General features: G+C 40.9%; 1 protein-coding gene across 2 annotated transcripts in view; it reads right to left on the bottom strand.

The window, feature by feature from the left end:
• Positions 1-24,584, bottom strand: part of LOC114452403 (PH and SEC7 domain-containing protein 1-like) — a 44,670-nt gene that overhangs the window by 11,065 nt on the left and 9,021 nt on the right. The window contains exons 3-11 of one of the 2 annotated variants that reach the window (XM_028431705.1): positions 24,321-24,438; positions 22,764-23,307; positions 22,032-22,499; positions 17,514-17,708; positions 16,083-16,163; positions 15,435-15,547; positions 14,911-14,969; positions 13,330-13,419; positions 680-723 (exon numbers count right to left, since the gene is read on the bottom strand). In XM_028431705.1, coding sequence (XP_028287506.1) covers positions 680-723; positions 13,330-13,419; positions 14,911-14,969; positions 15,435-15,547; positions 16,083-16,163; positions 17,514-17,708; positions 22,032-22,499; positions 22,764-23,307; positions 24,321-24,438 — 1,712 coding nt within the window. Of the gene's footprint in view, positions 1-679; positions 724-13,329; positions 13,420-14,910; positions 14,970-15,434; positions 15,548-16,082; positions 16,164-17,513; positions 17,709-19,196; positions 19,611-22,031; positions 22,500-22,763; positions 23,308-24,320; positions 24,439-24,584 lie in introns of those variants that run through there. The other variant, XM_028431706.1, reaches the window with a different exon arrangement.

Consider the following 24,584-nt stretch of genomic DNA (forward strand, 5'->3'; position numbering starts at 1 on the left):
ATAGCTGTCTGTGTATCAGCGGAGAACTGGATTGCCTGGCTCTCTGTGGATCTCCTCCTCGATCTGCTCCTCTGACCACTTTTATTCAGCTGCTTCGGGAGCGCTGCTGCTGCGGCTGCTGCTATTTTTGGAAAGGTGGTGGGAGGCTGTGGTCACACCTTGTACGGGATGCAGGTAAAGCAGTCGTTTAAACAGAGTTGTCTTTATCTTTGTTTTCTTGCTTATCAAGCAACATGTTCACATTCATGTTAACGTATGATATATTTATGTGAGTAGTTTATCTCTCTGCTGCTGTCAGTGTGTGTGTGTTTACTGTTGAGTGAGAACACAGGGAGGAAAGAGCAATGCGGTAGCTATGGAGTTGTATCCATGGTGCTGTAACTATGGCAACAAAGCTTGGAAAGCTAGTGACTTAATTGGCATCTCTGAGGCACTCTGGAGCTGTGATCCAGAATAGCAACCCTTGACACACTAATGTTTCCTTCACATGCCAGACAACACTCACGTCATTATTGAGGATGCAAACAAGTTAATCAATATCCCTTATTGTTTCCTTGCCTGCACTAGTGTGTGTGTGTGTGTGTGTGTGTGTGTGTGTGTGTGTGTGTGTGTGGTAATAATAATAGGCAAGGAAAAGGACAGAAGATAGGACAAAATGAAATCTAAGCAGCTGACTTACAGAGTCCACTGCAGCTTCTGATTCTTGATGGAGTTGTAGAGAGCCTGTAGATGGAAACAAGAGGAGATTTGATCAATTGTCACGTTGGCAGGTTTATTGTTTTTTTCTGAAATCTGTACTGTAAGCAAGCAGCTTCATTCAATAAACTGTACTGAAATAAATGTCATCTATTCTCACACTGCTCAAACTGCCCTTTTGCCTGAGCTGAACTCATTTACTTCGCCAAACAATCCATCAATCATCCAATCAGTCAGCCAGTGCTGCATCAGTAACAAAGACCATCATTTGAAGAACCTGGCCTGTCAATAAGTAGATAAGAGAATTGATCGGCAATAAATAATTTTGACTTTTTGACATGTTTTCTTCAACTTGCATGAACCAAAATTAAGTTGCAAAAAATATTTAATAGTTTTGTATGAATGTATGACATTTCACAGGGTGGAAAATGTTATTTACTGCATGTCAAGGTGCAAAAATTATACAGGTTATACCCCTAAGTATAAAAAAAAATTCTCAGAGATTGTAGGCACGTGTTACTAATGAAATAAAATCGCCTTTTATAATACTGCAAAATATATAAATTGCACTTTATCCCCAAATTCTTGTTAATGCACAGCTGTCATTTTCATATATATCATCGTTAAATCTATTTTTATATAACGGTTTCTGAGGTGTGATCTGCCTGTAAAGTGGTAGCTGCTTTAAAATCTAATGAATTGAAACACATGCAGCACAGACTCACCACAAGTTAGTGAAGTAGCATGTATGTTTATTCTAATTTCGGCAAGCTCTATGTGGGTCATGTTTATGTTTTTCCATCACTAACTCCATTTCGACTTTTTTGGGTCATTGTTTCTCTTCTCGGATAAAGAGAAAGCACTCTTTTACGTTCACTATCATCCTAATCAGAAACACAGCAAAGAAGTATTTAATGAGCGAATCGCTGCTCTGAGAGGATTCAGAAACATTGTCATATTTGGCAATAATGTTCCTTAGAATCCATAGTGACAGTTAGGACCTTTAGACACTTCTCACTCAGTGACATTGCCTGTGTCAGCCGAATGTGATATAGCAACTTTGTTTCACAGCCGGTCTGCTGCAGAGGAGTAGGAGGAGTGGTGGAGAATGGAGGGGGGGGGCATTGAGGACAGCAGGAAGCCATCAGACTGTGGCGTTTAAGTCCGAGGCGGAGGATGCAGCTGATAGACAGATGTGAGAGTGGAGGTGATGGAGAGGACACTTACAGGCAGTTCATCACCACCTCGTTCTTCTCTGAAACCCTCATAGGCCAATACCATACTTTCTCATAATTGCAGAACTGCTGCAGCTCCTCGAAGACTTTTTAGAATTACAACCTATTATGAATATCATTTTGTTGCATTGTGACTTTTAGTCAAATGAAATTGGATTTATAATGAGGTTTGATTCTGTGTTGCTAATCAGGTTCATTCCTCTGCATTTTCTTTGAAACTTGGCTTAATCAGAAATACTTCCAAAGCCCATGAATATTAATGACCATCCAGAGAAGTCTGTTACAGATTTAGTTATGTTTCACTCCCTCTATACTGTAAAACCTCAAACCCAATGAGCTCATGCATTTTAATAATGAGCTAAAGATTAGCCACCACTTTCAAAGCAGCAAACAAACTGCTTCTGTAGCACAAAATCTGGTCAGTATCAAATATTAACTATGAATTTGAAAATAGGTCTCTCAGCGGAAGTTTGTTATACCCAGATGAAGGAAAACTGCTTGTCAATAAAAAACAAAATGGAGGCATTAAGCTAAGAGTCAAGTTGGTGATATACTTTCTGCACTAGTGGCAACCCCCATGGCTGAGAAATGAAGTGTTAAAATTAAAAAAAGAAAAACACCCCACATCCTCTAAGCCTAACAATGACACTAAATGATGGATAAGATTATTTACATAAAGTGTTCTTTTTTCAAGTTTTCCTTAATTAAGTATACATAATTGTATAATCCATAATGTGTATATAATTATACCTAATTCTTTAAGAGCTACTACTTAAGAATCCCTTCTATTTGTTCTCTGTCTTACTGTAAGTCAATAGGGAACACACACAACTAAGAGCAGAGGGACTCACTAAATGTATAAATCAATCACTCAGTCTGGAGGCTCACTGACATGGGGATGGATGCTCATCTCCTTCACTTATTTGCTTCATCAACATCACCAAAAATAAGTGCCAATCGCATTGAGCTTTCCACAACATGTTGCACTGATCAGCTGTGTATGTATCTGCACATATGAATGTTTATACAGACACTGGTGGTAAATCAAACCATAAATACATTGTCTTATGGCTGCAACTGAGGAGCCACTTTGGCCATCTGGCTTTGAACGAAGGGGTTATTATGCAGTGTTATATTGGGTAAGATGTAGAAAAATATGATTCATCTCTGGATTGTGTGTTACTGACAAACTGCAGACTTTATGAAGTCATATTTTTTTTAGTACCTTTCTCCTCTTTCTGGCTTGTGGGTGGTTCTGTCCATCCTGAGCCTTGCCTAGCAGGTCTGGGTAAACCAGGGGCTTGAGGGAGCGCGATCGTGGGGTTCTAGGGTAGCGAAATGGGTCCATCATCCGGAAGTCCCGTCCGTAGCGCACAGTGCAAAGAGAACGCGAGCGTAGGCGCCCAGCAGAATGCAGGCTGTTGACACCAATCATGGTCAGCAAGGACTGAAAGATCACTGAATCTTGCCCAGATGATTCAGTCTGTATTTTATAGTCCTGCTGAACAAGAAGATGATCCAAGTGTGGAATGATGTTCTGGATGTAGTCCAGCAGACGCTGATGTGCCAACAGACAGTTGGAATTGAGCTATTAGAGAGAGCAGCCAGTGATCAGCAGAGGCCGCGCAGGGAGGCAACACATCATCAAGCTGCTGTCAGGATAGTCAGCGGGTATCAAACCCCAGCAGCTTCATCCCTGAATGTCTTGATCAACACTCACCAAGCAACACCGGGACGCCCACCTGATGCTGAATTATTGATAAGACAGCCATGTATTATACATCCTACGAGAAGGCGAGACACTCTTCTGCAGGTAGGAATCAGTCACAACTTTTCTCAGCTTGTTTGTAGAGGTAAATAAACTGCAGGCCGATGCATAAAACTGCCTCTTTACATGGTCTCAACAGGACACAGCACAGTGACAACACAGCACGGAGATGAATCCTTAAAGATGTAATCACAAAGAGCTCACACTCTCACAGATGGCAGAGGTGTCAACGGACAGCCAGCGTGAAACAGATGGGTGCAAAAGACGGAAATGTACAAAAAAAAAAAACACACACACAGGCGTACACTAACCTCTCTATGCTTACTTCGCAAACACACGATACAAAAAAAATGCATTCAGACACAATAGAGGGAGATAACAGAAAGGTGGGAGCGAGTGACGGCCGCTGTTAGACTTAAGAGCAGGGATTCCAAAGAGGTCCTCAATTTCATCACAAACCCAGAGATAAATAAAAAAATCAGGGTAAAAAGAGAGGATGGAAAAAGAAGACAGACATGGAGAAGCTAAAAAAGAAGAATGAACGTTTCCTGTTGCTCCCACTGTAAAATGGATACCATCAGATTTACAGTAACATTGCTGATTGTCAGATTATCAGCCTCTACTTCTTCCTCCTGCTCTCCGTGCAGAAGTACAGGTCCGCTTTCATCGTTCACTCCTCTTGTTCCCCGTCTGTGGTCTACTTCTCTCGGTCAGTATTTTCTCTCACACTCTCTTTGCACCGCTTTCAGTCTCTTCCCATCGCACATTCGGCGGGTGTGGGTGTTAAAGAGAGAAAACGCTGCTCTCGTGCTGCTGACGCCTTTCATACCTTCCCCGTCTTTGTTTGTTTCTTCCTTATTTATATCAGTCTTTTTTTTGTTGTCCAAGCCTTCCTCTTCTCCCTGCTGCTGTGGAGGAGGAGAAGGAGGCGATGGAGGAGGATGAGGAAGAGGAGAGCTGGCTCCCTTGAATCGCGGAGCGAACAGAAGCAGATAGGGACAGTGCTCTCCCTCTCTATGCCTCCCACTCTCTCGCCTCGTCAATGCGTACCTCCCCCCTCCCTCCTTCCCTCCCTACCTCTCTACCTCCCTCCTTCTCTCAGTCATCACCAGCAAATCACAGTCTTCCAACTGCCTCTTCCACGCATACACACATGCAGTCGAGGTTATACACAGGGACATTTTTTTTAAAAATATACTTGCGCTGGCAATTAGTATGCAGAGGTGGTCTGGTGGGAGAGAGTTAAGGTGAGAGAGAAACATGTGAAGAACTGGCAGCAAAGGGGACAAAGGGAAAAAAGAGAAGTCTATGACCAAGTGCACCACTGCCTCTAAAATGTGAATTAAAGGAGCAGCTCTCTTTTATTTCCATATTTTGGAAAGGTTTTCATTTTTGTGCATAAAAATAAACAACAAGTCTTGCAATGTATAAAAAGATACTTACAGCACCAGCACATGTTAAAGGAGCATAATAGCCTTCTGCATTCCTATTAATTGTGGCTATTTTGACTATATAGGTCAGACTCTCTAAGCCCTGTATGGTGTCAATAGATCCTCACGAAAAAGGCTACATTTAGTTGATAAAACCTTTCCCAAATATGACACATGTTTAACTTTATGCTAACAGAAGATATGATCATATTACCTGATGATCATGAGACTGATACAGCCGCAAAAGTCCACATTAGAAGGCAGGGTTGGGGACTGTGGGTGTACAGGCAAATGGACATGCAGGAGTCTGAGGTTTTAGTCTCTCGACACCACGAGCTGTTTTGTTTTGGTTGGTTTTGTTTTGGAAGGTTGAAATTGGCAATAAGTCAAAAGATATGTGATAGAAGGGCATCCCTTTATTTGTTGTTGTCATCCACAGATAAGGATCTAACTCAAAGTACTAACTCAAATATAAAAAAGTAATTGTGAAAATGTTTCACTTCCTCAAGACAAAGACCAGGAAAAATCTACAGCACAAACTAAACGGAAAGCTATCATCAGCCTCACAAAAGCAAGCTATAAACACCATGCCTGACATCGTCACCTATAAGCCTTTCCTGCAGTTTTGAGTTTATATCTGGCTAATTATTGCTTTGCAGTATTTTTATAGTTAATCTCCTGGAGCAGATGATGATTTCAATCAAAAAACTTAAACTTAGATGTTGCGAACATGGTGATGGTCGGATTCAAAATAACTGCACCTAAAGTTATACATTGTCTATTACTCTAAATGTGCACAGATTTACAACATCCATAAATCCTGATAATAGTTAAAAAGATTTTTTACTCCGCACAAAGGGAAACTAATCCCGCTTCACATCAAAATTTAAAAGCGACCTGACGTAACCTCTGCAGGAAGTCCAAAAAAAGAACGATGTCAGTGGCATGTCAAGGGACAAGACTGACAAAGCCAAATCTTAGTCACTCCTGGTGATTACAGCTGAAATAAAGCACAAATCATTCACGCAAAGTGAAAGCAGGAAAGAAAAATGAGGCAACGGAGAAAACTAAATGTCTGACTGAAACCTTTGCTTATAAGACAAATGGATGAAGTGTTTTCCCCAAGAGAGTTCGGTGGAATTGAATTATTGACTCAAGGATGATGTCAGGAAAAACATGTGGAGGTACTGGAGTGTAACCAAGGATTTAATGGTGGTGTCAATCACAGACTGCGGCCCTATATTGGACAGATTTTTTAAGAAAATCCACAACCAAAGCAAAGGACGAGATTTAGATCTTAACATAAGAGATTGAAAAGTGATTTTGGCTTTGACTGAAGGTTGTGGAAATCCCTGTTCTTGCCCATTCATCATTCAAGAAAGTGCAGTTAGTTGTTGAGGAAGCTATTTTCAAATAGAAAAAAAGCAGTTCCTCCCTTATGACCAGCATCTGTCTTTTGACATCAGGTTCGGACATTTGAGCTGAGATGTGAGTGGTGTCCTCCCCTGGTGTCTGTGGCAGGTGGAAACATCGAGTGAGGCAGGAGAGCTACAGAACCCAAACAACCTGCCTGTAAAAGCTTGGGAGTTGGTCCTCTCTCTCACAGTTATCCTTATTACTTTGTTTTGTCAAGATCTCTAAGGAGTTCTATGTCTTTTGTTATAATTCTTGCTTTTGTGGTTTTATCTCAGTCTAGCTTTGGTATGTACGTATGTTTTTTCAGTTTGGATTCTTTTATTTTTATATTTTTCTTTTTGTTAGTTGACTTCATGTTTACAGTCTAGCCTTCCTGTTTTATTTTGAAAGTTAGGTTTTCTCACATCTGTCTTGTTGTTTTCCCTCCACCATGATTAAATGCCCTACCCTAATTGTGGGATGAAGTCTGTGTTTGCCAAACACACTTAACGTCACTGCGCCTACACGAAATTGTTTCAGATGATAACAAACATGGTGGCGCCCCCACGGCGTTGCACCATACAGTGTGAGCACATAAATCGTGAGCTTGATCGACTTGACATTGCATGCGTTTTTCGTACTGTGTGAGTTGCTGTTAAACACAGACTTCCCCAAAATCGCACAGTGTATTTGTGTATTGGCGGCTTTAGTCTGCATTGCTACCCTGTGCTCTTATGCTTGATTCTCCTATGTGCTTATTTCAGTCCAGTTTGTTCCTATTGATATTTTTAATTTTTTTGTCTTTTTTCTGTCGGTTTCTAGTTGTGTTAGTTCTGCCACCTTTATGGATTTCTTTTGGACTTGAGGATTTTTCTGCTTTCTGTTAATAAAGCTCACTGTTTGTTTGTTCGGTCATTTTTATTGTCTACATTTGTGTCCTTCAACTTCTTTTTCACTACAAACCATAACATTTCCTTGCACTGTGGCATCAGCTTGTGGGCTTGAACCTCAAATCCCAAGAAATCCACCAATCCTTGCCTTTCAGGAAAAGAACTTAATCCTAAATTGTTCAAATAGCACAGGGGTCACTGCTGCTGACTGTGCAACACCTGCTGAACCAAAAAAAAGTTCAAAATAAATCATTGTATGTCCTCTATCATTCCTCTGTCTGCGGTCCTCCTCCTTTCCCGTCCATCCTACTCAATATTTCACATCTAGTCTAAATCTCCCCTGTTGTCCATGATGGAGAGTCCAGACAGCTTGGGGAGAGGGGGAGTGCTTCTACAGCCACATGTCTCTGCTGACTGAAGCAGCTGTCTCTTTTCTTCACACCACACCCCCCCCCCCCCCCATTTCTTAAACGTATTTAGTGTGATATTTCTACCAATCAATTTCTGCTTTGAAAGACAACAAGCAGCAGTAAAGCATAGAGTTATTCCACTAGTTTTTTTTCAGTGCAGCACCTACAGATGTTTGTTTATTGGTGAGACAGCTGCACTGCTGCTCATTAATGAAATTCAAAAAAACACAGTGCTGAGCACTTAACACAGGGCTCTCAAATGAATGACCAGAGGCACATTTCAAAACCATCCCACAGACTTTTTTTTTTTTTCTCATGGCGTCCAACCCCAGACTTTTGAGTGAAAGTCCACCACATTAGCTCCAAACACAGACTTTTACAGCTGTCACAATTGGAGGCAATGGTTACATTTATGTTCTGTAAGCACAAAGAACATGTGAGGACATGTCCAATAAAAATACCATGCATTCTGGCAGTGTTTTGAGAGACTAATTGATTGTCTCTTTTGTGTAGTTGCAAACTCAGTTAAATAAGTGCTGGATTCTACAATACACACACAAATATGGGTGAAGGTGTTCGTCCAAAAGGATGTGTTTGTAGGTGTCTTTGGTTGTTTTAAAACTGTTGCTGCAACCAATGCCAGGAAGTAGCACAACCCATTGTGTCCAAAATTTTGGACATGTACCAGGCTGCTCTATGAATACCGGGTGGCTTGTCACCTACAGTAAGCCCCCTTTTCAATTTTTGATAAAATATTTAAAATTGAGGATCTGGGCATCTTTTTCAGACAGAAATAAACAGTGCATTTCTCCGCTGTGGATTAATGTGCTCCTCACAGTTGGTGCACTAATGAGTATTTGCGACAGCAGGACGGTGTGTGTGGGACTAAGTCAAAATAAACAATGGCAGAAGAGCTCAGAAATTTCTAAAAAGGATCAATTTATTTTGATCTATTTATATGACAATCATTGTCATCTATCACCAAACACAGCAACCTACAACTAACAAAACTGCCATTTTCACTGTCTGATTGTCCCTCCATCCATCTGTCTTCAGACCTGACCTGCTTGTCATTGCTCCAGCCTGCTGAGGCCATTAATTGCTCACGCTCCATTCAGACAGGGGGGACATGTGCAGGAATGATTTCCTTCGTTTACAAAAACAAATAAGTCATCCGTCTTTTGCAATCGATGCTGCTAGGCAATCGATAACATCAGTGTACCTAATTACTGTTTGAAGAGCACAGTTTGGCATCTGATTGAGCTGTACAACATTTTCATTTCAGCAGAATGTGTTCCCCTGCTTTACTGCAGGCTGCTAACCTACTTCAGTACATCATTAACTCGCACTTCAAGCTTTAAGCCCTGAGCAGTGCTGAGGAGAGGGAGTGAGAGGGAGTGCGAATCTGTGAGCCTCACAATAAAGGAGGAAAGTTTCCTCCTAAAGCACAAGCTCGGGCTGGTAGCCAGAACTTCAAATTCTGCAGGGAGCTAGAGTAGTTGCACAGCAAGCTGCTGAGAAAAGGGTAGAGCGGTTATGAAGGCTTAACAACTACTGTGGCACTGGGACCACAAGTTTTAATCATTTCTTTTTTGTGGTAATCAACCAAACACTGAGCCATTTGGGCACACAGACCAGCAAAAATGCCTGATATAAGAGATTAATTATGTAAGTTTTAAACATAGTGTAAAAGATAAGACATATTATCATCATGTTAAAGCAGGACTTGGCTAAAGTCATGGACTGTGTATAAAGGTAGGCATCACATAGGCTTCTTAGAGTGCCTCCAGCATTTGCCCTCTTAGTGACTGAGTCCTGAATTATGCAAAATGATGAATTTTTCTATCAAACCATACCCATGTAAACATGTTCATTTCTGCTGTACAGCTGGACATGTCAAACTCCTTTCAGACTCACCCATAAATAGTCCATCAAGGGATTGGTAGTGTTTATGACTGGCCAGCAGGTTGCCACAGAAAAAATATCCTCCTGCCCACTCTAATGCCAATCATAATAGTGGCACAAAAAACATTCAAGAATAACTGGAAAAGCGATTTAGCCAAGTCTCAGCTATCTATGTATCTATCTAACTATCTATTTCATACATGTCACAGGTTTGTGTTGTGCCCATCAGTTGCTGTTGACTGACAGGATCTGTGGGAGGAAATATCCAATCGGAGATACTTTTAGGGGCTCATTATGAATCCCAGAACACGATGATGGGCAGCAGTAATGGAAAAAAAACGTGTCTGTGTGTGTATACGAGCTGTGTGTACACCTCCATCCATCCTGTCATTAATGGGATCTAATAACACACATCAAGTTAGTTTGTCATTGTCATTTGTGTTTAAATTTAATTCAGCATAACTTAAACTGGAATGAAATTACATATGATACATATTAATAATAGACGAAATACACATTCATACATGCATAAACCTTGTGTAGACTTGGCGAAAAAATAAATAGAAATAAAAATAAATAAATATAAATAAATGAAATTAAACACACACACAAACACACACACACAAAACAACTAAAGGGCTAAAAGACCATGTAATATCTCATCAATTTCATGCCACTCAGTCATTGATTCTAAACAAATTTTTAGGGGGTGTTTGTTCAGTGTGCTGCAAACTGTACTGTAAGAGGAGGCTGTGAGGAAGCTGAAGCTTTGCACACTCAGCTCGGGAGATTGCTCCATTCTGCTTCTCTATCGTGATATTAATGGAAAACATATCACAGGGTTTAATCAAAAGATGCTGAACTGGTAAGGTGGAAAGAAACAGGGAGAGATGATAGGGAATAATTAAAGGGAGGAAAGAAAAAACATACCGACTGAAAATAAAGGTGCTGATGAATGAGGGAGTGTTGTCCACCAAAGTGAAATAAGGTGGAAACAGGTGTCAGGGGGATGCAAAGCCCCTCTCATTATTTTCCAGTTCACTGGGCAGGTGGTTCAGCACCACTCAGCGTTTCCTGCCCTTCAGAGTAAAGATTTAACATAGGGCCCTGTATAATCACCCTGTATTACCAGCTGTATTCACCACCATATTCACCATGTGTAGGTGTGTGATTACCAACAAACAATAGCAGCTGATCCGTTGCTGCACTAACTTGCCTTTTATTTGCCAGGATCCAGTGAAATGTGAGTGATTTTTAATGTAAAGCATCAAAATCAAGAATCAAAGAGAAGGTATGAAGTATAAGAGTAAAATGATGCGCACGATGGAGTTGATGATTTGCTACGTCTGGATTAAATTAGACAATGATGCAGGACAGATGGGTAGAAGAGAAACAACAGAGTGAGGGATTTGTCTTTTTCCTAATGAACTTACAGCTCATACAAACACAGATGCCAGGCACCAAAGTGGAAATGGGAAAGTATGAAAATGAGCAGAGGAAATGAGGAATACATGGATGGTGCTGGTGGTGGGGTAGGGGTCATTTGGTTGCAGGAAATGATGCCATGATTACAGAGATGGGAGGACAGGGAAAAAGGTAAAAGAGTTAGCAAACCACTCTGAGATTTAGTAAGACAAGATTTACAAAAGTTAGTACCCCCTTTTTTAATTCTGTGTTTTTGTGTAAAAACATAGAATTGAATATTTATTCAATTCTTAATATATATTCAATATTTATTTAGTAAAAATGAAGCCAAAAAAAGAAAAACAAAACATGTTCAATACTGCGTCCCCTCTTCATGCTTCCATAGGATTTAATTGTGTGACCTGCAGCAGGTGCTGCTGATCATCAGTCCTTGATGAATTGATCATCAGCAGGTGTACAGACCTCTATAAAAGCAGATGGTTTGACAGCTGTCAATCTTCACAGAATGGATGTCCCAAAAAATTCAGCCCAAGATCAGATAAATACAAAAAAACCAAGAGCTACATGTCAGAGTCTACAGACCTCACTGAGCATGCTCAGTGTTAATGTGACAGCACAATTAGAAGAGGACTGAACAAGTAGAGTTTGTTTGAAGGGTTACGAGGAGAAAGGCTCTTCTGTCTAAAAAGCACATGGAAACAGGACTGAGGTTCACTAAACTGCATCTGAACAAAGAACAACACTTGTGGAACAATGTCCTATAGACACATGAGACCAAAGTGGAGTTGTTTGGTCTTAATGCTCACCATCATGTCTGCTGTAAACCAAACACAGCAGACCTCAAACCAATTGGAATGCTGTGGTGGGACTTTAAGAGGGCTGTGCATAAGTGAATGCCCAAAAACCCTCAATAAATTGAAGCAATGTTGTGAAAGCAATGTGTGACTTGCTAAATTCATGCTAAAGGTATTGGATCATTGGGGGCGAACTTATTGAACACGTTTTCTTTTTTTTTTTTTGTTTCATTTTTGCTAAATAAATTATGGCACAGTGAAAAGTTCCTCCATAATTTAACTGCTCGGTAGACTGAAAAAACGCATTAAATATCTCAGTTAGGGACAGGATGGAAAACAGAGGACAAAGATGACTGTTAAGCAGTGAGGAGTCTAGAAGAAAAGAAAGCAGAACTGGGTTGAGGTGAAAGTGTGTAGATAAAGGTGGCAGTGTGACACAGACAGTCTACAGACAGAGATTAAACTGTAAGCCATGATAAGGAGCAAGCGATAGTCGCCAGGCCACTGAACATTTACAGAGTCTGAGGATGACAGAAAAGAGTGTTTGGCTTGAGGGTAAGAAAAAAGAGGGCTGTATTAAGAGAGAATAAAGAGCTCATGGAAAGTAGAAGGCATGATTAAAAAGGCCGTCCCTGGATTTATACAAGTAAAAATAAAACAGCTAATGCACAACTTTTTTCCTTTGCCTCTCTTTGCTCGCAGGCAGCAGTGTGGATACTATCGGACCATAATAACGTGCAGCTTTTATTTCAGAATTCATTGCTGTCATTTCAGCAGAAGGACGTGGTCTCTCTCTCTCTCCCTCATGGAGTATAAACAACATTACAACTTGTTGACTTGAACTCTGTGGCCCTTTGGCATGCAGATAGACCACTCTGCAGACAACACTGTATCAAGCACATCATCATTAGGAGCACTGATTGGGTTATTTCGCCACATCATGCGGCCCAAGGCCTCTGTCTGAACCTCCTCTGATGGTCCACAATCTATTGAGACGGAGCTCAACTGGGTTAAGCTAATAGGCTAATCTAATGTCAGAAGTTGTACCCTGAGGCTGGCTGTGTCTCATTCGCCCCTCATCTCCAGATCACATAACAATTAGTCTTCCATCCCGCACTGTGGATGGAGTGGGAACAGGAAGTGGCGAGCCCAGGCAGGCCTGTGATTGGAGGCCTCTGGAGATGAGGGTGAATGCCAGCTGGCAGCGGGTGCAGGCCAGACAGCCAGGCTCAGTCGCACAGATCTGAGGGACAATAACAATGCTGGCACACACAGTCTGCTCGCTCTCATTTTGGGACGTGTGTCTGTGCATGACAGCATGTGTGTATCCATGGCAGCATGAGTGTGTGTGTGTGCTATTTTAGACGTCAGAGTAGCTTACTTTGAGCAGGTCTTTGGGAAAATCTTGGCCATCGTTTAGTCCTTCTAGGTTGCCGATGAACTGTGTGCATGACATCCTCTTGCCAATGTTCTGGGAAAATGATATAAATGTATTGTTATTTCACATTTGTATGCTCTTGTTAATCACTTAAATGGGTCTGTCTCAACAAGGAAGCAGATTCCTGGCCTAAAATGTGGGATATCATTTTAACGTCCAGTAAAATGTTCTGTAAAGTGGAGATTTTTTTTATTGCAAACACTTGCCCCTGCCCGGTAAATTTGTCACCACCACCCACCCATCACACCAAATCACGAACATTTTTGTGTATATTGTCAACTGTCAACTGCAACTGTTGTTAACTAGCAAAATAAAACATCAATATATTTTAAAGTCAAGTTACAAATGACATTTAGGTATCTGTACTGATATTAATGCAGAATATCAGCACGAATATCATCCACCATTAACAGTTGACAACAACAGGGGGAGCGGAGACGCCCAGATGCCCTCTCCAGCTCTTTCTGGGGGACATGCAGCTGCTCCTAGGGCAGCCAGGAGATGTAACTCCTCCAGTCATAGGGCCTCCACCCAAATGGACATTCCTGGCAAACCTCTAAAGAAAGCTGACCTGTCTCCTCTCTATGAGACTGCTTCACACTGAGCTTTACCAAGTTTCAGAAAGAACTCTACATTGGCCATAAGTGTGAGTGTGACTGGTTGTTTCTTTCTCTGTTAGCACTGCGATAGACCTGTCCAGGATGCACCTGGAAATCAATGGATGGATGGATGGACTAGTGCAGTACCCTGCACTAATATCAACTATTTTCAAGTTATGCTCATTATAATTTTAATTAAGTATAATTACAATGTTAACAGTAAACTTATTGAAAGGCATACACATAAGCACCTTTCCCAAAACCCCATTTGTCATTACAGATTACATTTTTAATCATGACACCTAGCAATCTATGGTACAGTATAGTATGGTTTTATTTGTACAGGTGCACTACAATACATTGATCGAGACAAAGTCATAAGGAAAGATGCATGGTGTCAAGTTATAGTAAAAATGTGTAGTGCTAATTTCAAAAATATGCAATTTTTGTGTCATTTTAAAGAAAATCCATATAAATACTTAAATATAAATAAAAAGTCACAAAATGCACCTACACAGTCGCTTCTCTCATAATAATCATAAAGACTGATAAAAGTCATAGCATATGCTGTCAATAACATTATGCTGAAGCTTTCTTGACATGCTCTTCCCTGTAAAAGCTGATCCCCAATCCCATCACCTCAATAGCCACTTTGATTAATCATTCATCTACTAAGCTGCACTATCACAAAGAAGTCCAGCCAGTGGCCCAGATCTGTGCAGAAAGGCTCTGACTGTAAAAGCAGCAGATTAATGACAGTGAAAGAAGCTCAGTGGGCAGACTTGCAGACACAGATCAGCTGGAGATCAGGCTTAGTATATTCCCCAAACTCAGTTAATCAAAAGGGCTTTTGAAGAGAGGGGAGCTCTTAAAACTTTTCTGTTCTTTGTTTATCTGCCCTTTGTATGGATGAAATGCTCCTTACCTGACCGTGTAGATCAGTGTTCAGCAGCATTAGGGCACAGGTAAGTGTGTGGACTGCATCTAAAGAATGAAAGTCAGTGTTAGATGAGTCATGCTTATTTTTTGTTGAAACAAAACTTGCTATTAATTTGACTGTGATTAATAGCCAGTAATTTAATACATAACACAGATTTTGCATTTAAGTGACCATACAAGAGACATTTCTTAGTCAATTTGTATTTTCAGAATCTTTAGAGAAACCCAGAACGTGAACCCTCTTAAGAGCGAAGGTGGCAAAAAATCTCCCTTTTAACAGGAAAAAACCATGAGCCTTAGTCAGCAGTCAATATATGATTAAGTGATTATTAATAAAAAAAGATTATATTTTTACACTGCACTCTTGCTCAGTGTCACATTTAAGTGTCAAATGGGTCCAATATTTTTAGTTTGGTGATAATTTTGTGCTAGAATCTGTCATGTAAATGTTCCTTTGCTGCTAGTGCTATCACCTCCTTCCAGGACTGACTGACTGACTTACTTACTTACCCTCCGATGGCATGACTTTTGGGTTGCAGGCCAAGTAACGCCTAGAAAAGTGTGACAGCACCCTCTCTCTCTCCTGAGTCTCCCCAGTCAGGACAAACTGCCTGAGGAAAGTCCTGCAGCACAAACACAAAACCAGCAGACGGTTATGAAATACCAAACCAATAACGCATTAAAGGTGACTTTTAAATTTAACGTGATGGAAAAAGAATATGCAGGTTATACATTACAGTTTGTTTGTTTGTTTTTTCAAATTAAGAGGCTGTAACTGCTAATATTTTTAATATTATTTATATTATTTTATTTTTGGAGAAAGCAGGTCAAGTCACATAGTGAAGGTAAAAATGTTATTATAAATATAAATGTGTTTAAATAAGTAAAACATTTATGAATGCATACATCTAAATATATAAACATAATGAAGTATGTTACATAATACACCAAATGCACTGAATTTGTGATAATGATTGCAGATAATGTAATTTTAAATGCAATGCCTCAGCTGTCCTCTAGAGAGCAGTGTTTACCAGCAGAGCATCCACTACAGGTCACACAGCAGTGGTGGTGTTTTAAATGTTTGTTTTTTTTTAAGTAAAAAGAATCTTTAGTTGTTAATTTGTGCTCTAATTTTTCTCTTCATTTTTGTCTTACCGTAATGCTTGGTCAATAGCAAGCCCTGCAAAATTGAAGAAACTCAGATACTCTTCTGCAACCATGCAGCTGAAGTCATTACTGCAGACACACAAACAAAGGTAAAACAAGTGGTAATATAACAGCAGGAAGACTTGAAGAACTATAAAAGCTTAACAAAAACACTCTTGTCTCTCTGTCTCTTGCAGCTCAGTGAATGGCTTCAGTTTCTGCTGTCTGTCAGTCAAGTCAGTTAGCGTGCACTGGCACAGTCAGCATGAGGTGCAGACCGGAGGCCAGAAGAAGAAAAAAAAGGAAGGGGGGGGGGGTTCTCAGGGTGCATCTGTAACAAAAGTAAGGAAACCCTTTAATCCCAAATTCTTTCTCATCAGCAGCCGACAGGCCGATGGGCTGATGGAGCAGTGCAGTGCTGGAGGTACGCAGAGCTGCCAAAACACAGCGCTTAATAGGCAGAAAATACATATAAATACAGTATATGTAGAGGGAACTGAATGTGCAGTAGATTAGCAGCTAATAAATAAACATTAGATGCAGTACATGAGAAGAATGGATATTACAGTAAGGTTTGAAATTATACTATTATATAATTTATCATAGATAACAGCATTTGTTGTCCTTATTATTACCATTACAATAATATTGTTATGTTATGGAATATATTGCTGTTTCCTGTTCTATGTCCCTGCAGCATGTGTTAACAGCAATTGCTAACAGGATGCTGAGACTAAAGTGTAGCAACCTGAACATCTGTTTTTTTGTTTATGATGATGTTCAAATGCCCAAATGGTGATCTGTAATTGAGGCAAACTTTACAATCAGAAGTCTTTTGTAAAATATTTTTTGCATATGTATATGTACTAGCTGCCAGCTTAAAAAAATAATTTCAAATGTTTATAATTACAAATTAGAACACTGAAAAGTTGTATTTCTTGTGTGTCCCGTCTCTATAACTACACGTACGCACATTTTGTCCCACATTTTTCACTCAGTCCTTTTACACTACACATTTACCTCTATGAAACCTTTGCAACATTTCCCAAGTCCAATAAGTCCCATGTTCAAAAGAACGTTGCGTCATCTTCTAAACGGCATCATTGTATCTTCTGTATTACAAATATATTTTTCAGTGTAGTGTGTGTTCTCATGTGTTGCTATGGTACTCAGTGTGGTTTCTAGGGTAACTGCTTTGGTTGCTAATGCATGGCTTGAGAAGCTGTAATTTTCAGCTACTAGCATAGAATGGTCGCTTTGACAACAGGCAAATAAAATACATATAAATTGGAGATTTAAATTTAAATTTAAATTGGCAAATCAGAAATGGTGCCAGAATCCTGTTTTACAATTAGTGCTGATAATTCAAGAGTATCAAATAACAGGAAATGGAGCCCAGGATTTGAACCTGTGGAGGGTCCACATCCCTATGCAGCTTACTTCTTGCTGAGGTGACGTGCTACATCAGACTTCTTGAAGCCATCCAAGTTGAATAGACGCTTGGCCAGGCGTTTGGCTGCCGCCACGTCGGCTCGGTGGCTGCCGTTGGTGAGGGTGTCACTGCTGCTCAGACCCAGCCTGTCGCTGAGGTCCTGGTCCAGCTCAGAGTCTGTAGCCAGACGGGCCTTCTCCCTGCTGAGGAGGAGAGAGAGAGGGGGGTGGGGGCAGCAGAAAGAGAGGGTGATTAATATCAGATGGTGCGAAACAGATGGACATAAAGAGATATAAGGAAAGGAAGAAAGGCAATTATAGAGGAAGAAAGACTGATGGTGATATAATAATAAAACTTTATTAATAATTCAGTATAACTAAGATCTGATCTGTTCTCATATCAAATCCAACTGTTATGGAAGGACACTAAAATACATGTGGGGGGTAATAAAAACAGTGAAAGAAAATTAAATATCGACTATAAAATACATGGAGATAAGACAAGCAGCTGAACAGAGAAAATACATTAATAAGGGTACTAAACATAGTTCTTTCTCCACAAAAAAGATAGTGTGCAGATCTTTTTAATTTTATACTCAAAAATAGCAAGTGGTATGATTATACAGTTTAATAACTACATTTAAAATCTCCTCTCTTGCTAGCGTCTCTTCTTTTTTTCATGATCACTTTATAATTAAAAGTGATGCTTCAAAGCATTAGCCAGTTCAGAAGTGCAAAACTTTATATCTGAATTATTCTGTGATAAGAATTTAAGCATGTTATATCACATCACAGCTTGAAAGCTACTTTCCAGACAGAAATTAAGTCTAAAAAGAAAAAAGAAAAAGTGAATGGTGACTTCTGTCGTTGCCATTGTGAGTTACCATTCTGGTCATGTCAACCAGCCAAAGAAAACAATGACAGTCCAGCAGGCTACAGTTTTATTCCAAAAAAGCAAGAAACATTTCCTGAATATCTCTTGGATTTCTCACTGCTTTGCTTCCTCCATTTAGACAAATACCACACAATGACACAATCTGTTAGGGAAAGGTCAAAGGTCATCTGTGGTTTTACAGAGGATCAACAGTCAACAAGGTGATGTGTGGCACCAAAATATTTGTCATGACCACTTGAGTTTTGTGTGTGAGCTAACATTGCTAATGTTGTGGGTTGCAGTTTTAAGGAGGCAGGGCCCAAATGCAGACAAGCAAAGGGTTCCAACAAAAAGTGAGCTTTATTAGATAAAGCCACACAAATAAACTACAAATAAAAACTAAAATAAATTAAACAAAAGGAGAACCAAAACGACCTGGGAATAACTGCTAAGAACTACAAAAATCAGGGGATCAAACAGGGATGCAAAGAACATGAGTTACAAGACAAAAGGTAAGGACATATATTAAATACATTAGGAGCAGGTGAGAAGACAGTGGAGACAATTAACCCCAGTTAACCTAACCCACGCACAACCAGGCATGGGAGAACATGCAAAATCCACACAGAAAGGCCCTAGCTGCATAAATAAGCCTAAACCAGGAAAATAACAGAGGCATACTTCAAAAACTCTATGCAAAATCAACCCTGACACATATTTAAATCAAAAGACATTTAGGTTTATTAATAGTACTTATTGAAATCATGCTATGACTTGCATAACAGACAGGTGGGACAGGTTCCTGGGTAGGGACCTACCTGTTACAAGACCTCCTATTAGCCAAGTACCTCTCCTCCCCTACAGAGGATGAAGCATGACAGCAGAAGACAGACGGTGTCCTCATTGGTGTCCCCTGACACACACCTTTTATTTGGCTGCTCCCTCGACTGAACCTTCTCTTCGCCATCCCTTCTAAACCTGAACGCATCACAGCGCGGTGCAGGGATCTGAGACAGAGGAAAAACGCCTGCACTTGCTCCCAAAAGGCCAGCAGAGTCTGACGTTTGTCTGCTCAGGTTTTGAGTCGTACTGAGACTTCACAGGTTTTTTGCTTTTTCCTCCACTTTCTCACTCTCTCTCTGTTTGCTGTCATTTGATCTTCACAGCAGGTCTCCTTCCCCCCTCTCCAAGTAAAAGAGCTGTTTGTCCTGCAATGCCTCTGCGTCTCTATCTTTTCCCTCTCTGTTTGCTGTAGTTTCTCTTCCCTTTTTCACTCCTCCCTCTCTCTTTCTCCCTCCCTGTTCCACTGTGTAAACTCTCTCTGTCCCCTGCTGACCTTGGATTTCAAGCATGGCATGAGACTTGGCTTGCCAAAAAAAAATCACCCTCCCTTCCTCCATTCATTCCTTTCTTCATCTCCAATTACGCACAGTCAGTGTGTCCATCCTTTGGGTGTTGTACCAACTGTGGTCTACCTTGTTTTTGTTGTGCGCTTTTAACGCACCTACAGAGAACACAACATATTAGGTGTCGGGTTTAAACTCAATATCTGTTGGGTGTGTGCCTGTAAACTGTTTCCCCTTCAACTGTAAGACGTCTAAAGGGGAAGAAAAGGTGGCCTTTTGTCAACACTGGAGGCCATTGTTTGGTCTGTTTACTGAACACACTTCATCTGGGCCTGCAGGAGTGTTCATAATCATAAGATTAAGGCAGCGCTGCAGTTCAGGCTCCACCACCTGTTAGCGCTGTCTCATCAAGAGACAGTGCTAAAAGGTCCTGAGAGAATTTCCAGTGTCAGCCTCTGCTTTAACGGTATCCACGCATAATTGAGCCCCCTCTCGGTCCACTGGGCAGCTCTGCACAATGAGCCACTGTCTAATGGTACAGACCATCTGAAAAGGGTGATGTGAGGGAGAGGGAGGAGGAGGAGGAGAAGGAAGAAGACGAGGAGGGGCATCGGGGGGTAAAATTCCAACTTTTATCAAAAGTATGGACAGGCTGCCTGAGATATTTGCCTCATATTATATTATATTTGGATTCCACACCCTCAGGGCATAAAATTATGATAAGATCAGTGCTAAGCTAACCTTTAAAAAATGGAACCAAAACAGTACAGTGAGTTAATGTTTATGTAACATAGAATAAGCTTTTCAACAAGAGTCAGCTGAAACCTGACACTGGATTTTTTTAGGACACATTTCACCCACCTACATCACTTTTTTAGTTGAGTCTTAAGAGCCCTCTTATGCCATCTTGTGGTCAAAGCAGATGCAGTGCAGCCACGTTTTACCTCTGCAGTGCTGTCACAAAGTGTTAGGGTGACATTCACAAAGCCAGGCAACACATAAGCATACGACCGGCAAACATTGCTCCCTTGTAAGTGAACAGCATGTTAAATATGTTATATATCCTGTGGGGTATGAGGCAAAATTTAAAAATGTCTGCAAGGATATGTGAAAGATCAAGACAAAGGATTCCAGACATCAAATGAAGTCTTATGAAATGCAGGTAGGAGTCTGTGGAGAGTCACACTGAAGTCTTTGGGACTCCAACGGTCAAGGTGAGTCCCCCGCTACTGCAGCAGCCATCTGCTTCTGTCTAACATGCCTCCAGCACACACACAAGTCTGCACAGGTATCCTTGTAAGGACACAGCATTGATTTCCATTCATTAGGACAACTTAAACATAGGCTTTTGTAGGAAGCTTTAGTCACAATAAACTCAGCAATTCTACAATAAACGGTCCAACAAAAGCAAGCACAAAGCACCTAAAAACAACGCATAGCAGAAGAGATGAGCCACACATACACACGCACACACACTAGATTGTTTGGTCTGACTGGCAGACAGCAGAGGTATCACACACAGCCTTCCAACGACCTTCACTTGGAGCTCCTCAGCTCCAGAATAGCACTGCAGCACTGCCCTGTACAAGGAGACTGACACAGACTCATTCGTCTAGACTCTGACAACAGTCCATTAACAGGGTTCTGACCTCAGAGAGGGGGCAATCAAAACCACATTAATACAGAATTAACTGTCATTTCTAGCTGCCTGGAAACAGTTTATTCAAGCGGAACTGGCTTACAGGAGATCCTTCACTTACAATTATTTAATTTTGGTTGTATACTATTACTTTATCTTCATGTATTTTGGGTCTTGGATTGAGCATTACAAACATATTGTTTTATTGATGCTGCTTTTAAAAAAAGCTCGTACCTATGCATGATGTGCTTATATATATATATATATATATATATATATATATATATATATATATATATATATATATATATATATATATAAATTATAATCCGCTCTTGCTGCCAGATTTTGGATCCCTCCACAGGGATTTGCTCCCTTTCAGCCACAAGAGCATTACTGAGCTAAAGCACTGATGTAGGGTGATAAAGACCTGGTCTTGCAGTTCATCCCAAAAGTGCTGGATGGGGTTGAGGTTAGAACTCTGTGTCAGTCTAGTTCCAGACTGAGCTGGAAAAACCCTTAGGGACTTGGCTTGTTGCTGCTCCCTGTCTCCTGTAGCTGTATGCCAATGCCTTTGAGTAAATAGGTCAACTGGCCAATGTAAAATTTTTAATCAAATTTTTAAACCTTAAATTAGTGAAAGTCCCCCCATCAACATGCTCACTTACCTTGGTAATGTGAAAGACGTGTTGCTGTACCAGCTGCTTCCAAGCTGTGCATACTCCTGTCTTCTCGGGGGTGTATCATCTGAACCGCTGCTCAGCCTCTCACTTGAGGGCGCTCTGGTGGCGTCCGAGTCCCCCGTCACAGTAAAGATAGAATCGGACAGACTGGGCCTCTCATCGTGTGCCAGTGGTGCAAAGCTGAGTTGGACAATCTGTCTGGCGCTCTGGCATACTGGCCCACGGATGGCAGGGGTTAGAGTGGGCAGGTCAAAGGTCAGGACTGTTTGGGTGCTGGAAGTCAGCAGTTCCTCACTGTCCAGGCTGTTGTAGGATGTCCCTTTCGCTCGGTGAGACTCCATTATGCTCTCAAAGTGGCGGCTAAAAGTGTCCTCTGCAGCACTGCGTGGACCACACACCAAGATGGGGGATTTCAGGGCTGGGTGGTGGTTGTCGAAAAACGTTTCCATTGGTCTGGAAAGAGGGGGACATTTTAGTATCATTGCAACAACAGGGTATAAAAATTATGTATTAAAAGAGAAAATGTGTATAAAAAAAGTAAAAGGGACTCCAGATTTGTAGGCCTATTCTTGTGACCTATTACTGGAAAAATGTTTATGACCAACTTCAAAAATAGGTTATGAGTGAGCTCCAAATTCAGATCAGAATATAGGTCAGGGGAAAATCCTTCTTGTTTGTGTGTTTACAGGCTTGTGTGTGATATGTTTTACTGTTCACCTCTTTAGAAGATGACCAAACACCTCTGGCTCCTCCTCGGCTGCATACTGTTGCTTCCTGCTATCTCCTTGCATTCTGACGCTTGCCCAGCTCACCATTTCTTCCTCTTCCTCTTCTTCCTCCTCTTCGTCCTCATCATCCTCATCCTCTTTTCTCTTCCCTACCTCCTTCCCATCTGTCCTCCCATCAGCCACCCCACCCAGAGGGCTGCTGCCTGTCCCGTAGGTTCCCTGCACGCTGCGGTTACTCCCAAACGCAGAGTCGGCATCATCCTGCTCCGCCAGAAGCACCTCATCTATGTCTGTCTCTCGGTAGCAGCGAAGCGGGACGGCGTCCAAGTCAGTTTCTGAATACTTCAGCATCCGGCGAATGATGCCGGTTTTGGGAGATGTCCCGATGACGGCTGGTGGAGGGGTCACCAGCTCTACCTCTACATGCTGTACCTCGTGATTGGCTGACAGTAGCGGAAGAGAGGATGGGGGAGTTGGGGTGGGAGACTCACTGGAGTTACCACTGGGAGGTGCTGTGGAGGCTTCGAGAGAATCTAGAGGAAGAAAATAAACTCAGTGATGTAATGATACAGAGAGCTGTTTGTATATTTTATCATTTCTGAAAGGAAACAGAATAGCTCCTCCTAACACAGTACTGAAACTACTCATTGTTTTTGGTAAATACAGTTTTGTTCAAAAGTTAGTACCCCCTCTGTTGAAGTGTTTTAAAAAATGATAACAAAAAATAAAAAAATCATCTATAATTATAGCGGGTCTTGGTGTTAGCCAAAAACAATTTCAGATAACCAACAACATATAACGTTTTTCACTGTGAAAACATTCATGACAGCTGTCAATCTTCACTGGTGTGGACGTCCCAGCAAATTCAGGCCAAGATCAGAAAAATACAAAAAAAACTAAGAGCTACAAAAAACTGCATCTGAACAAAGAACAGACCAAAGTGGAGTTGTTTGGTCTTAATGCTCACCACCATGTCTGCTGAAAACCAAACACAGCATTTCAGCAGGAACACCTCATACACACTGTCAAGCACGGTGGTGGAGGACTGATGGTTTGGACCTGGACACCTTGCAGTCATTGAGTGGACCATGAAGTCCTCTGTATACCAGAGTGTTCTAGAGACAAATGTGAATCCATCTGTCTGACAGTTAAAGCTTGGTGGAAATTGGGTCATACAACAGAACAATCAAAAAAATAGAATGGACTAGTCAAAGTCCAGACCTACAGGAAACCATTATGAATGAATTATTATGAATTATGAACTTGCATAACACTGAGACCCATTATAGCTATAGGATTTTTTTCATGTTTTTTTAATTACTAACTTTTGAACATGACTCTAAAGGTTAATGATTGTATTCCATTAACATTTATAGGATATAGTTTATCTTCAAAAATGATATTGTAGCTGAAGACACAGGCCTTCTCTGTCATTATGTGAAACACAGTCATGTGAAGAATGAAGGAATAAGAAATATTTCATTCCACTGGTAGCATGAAAGCTTAAGTGTAGAAAAATAGATGCAACAGACAGACATGCTCTCACTTTTCTCCCCCCTGCCAGCAGCCTCCTCAGCAGGGGTCCCGAACAAAAACTCCCACTTAGCACGTGCGATCCTCTGACAGTGCAACGAAGGCACAGGAGCTGCACAACCACTGTCCGTCTGCAAGAAACACACAGAGACACCAAATATGCACTACAGCATTAAAGGAATAGTCATGACATTTTAGATGAGGAGACCTAAACAGCAGGATGCAGCTAGTTTGGGTTTATTATAAGTTAAAAATTAATATATCAAATATATGTATA

Source organism: Parambassis ranga, chromosome 19 (assembly GCF_900634625.1).
Source record: "Parambassis ranga chromosome 19, fParRan2.1, whole genome shotgun sequence".
Classification (NCBI taxonomy): domain Eukaryota; kingdom Metazoa; phylum Chordata; class Actinopteri; family Ambassidae; genus Parambassis; species Parambassis ranga.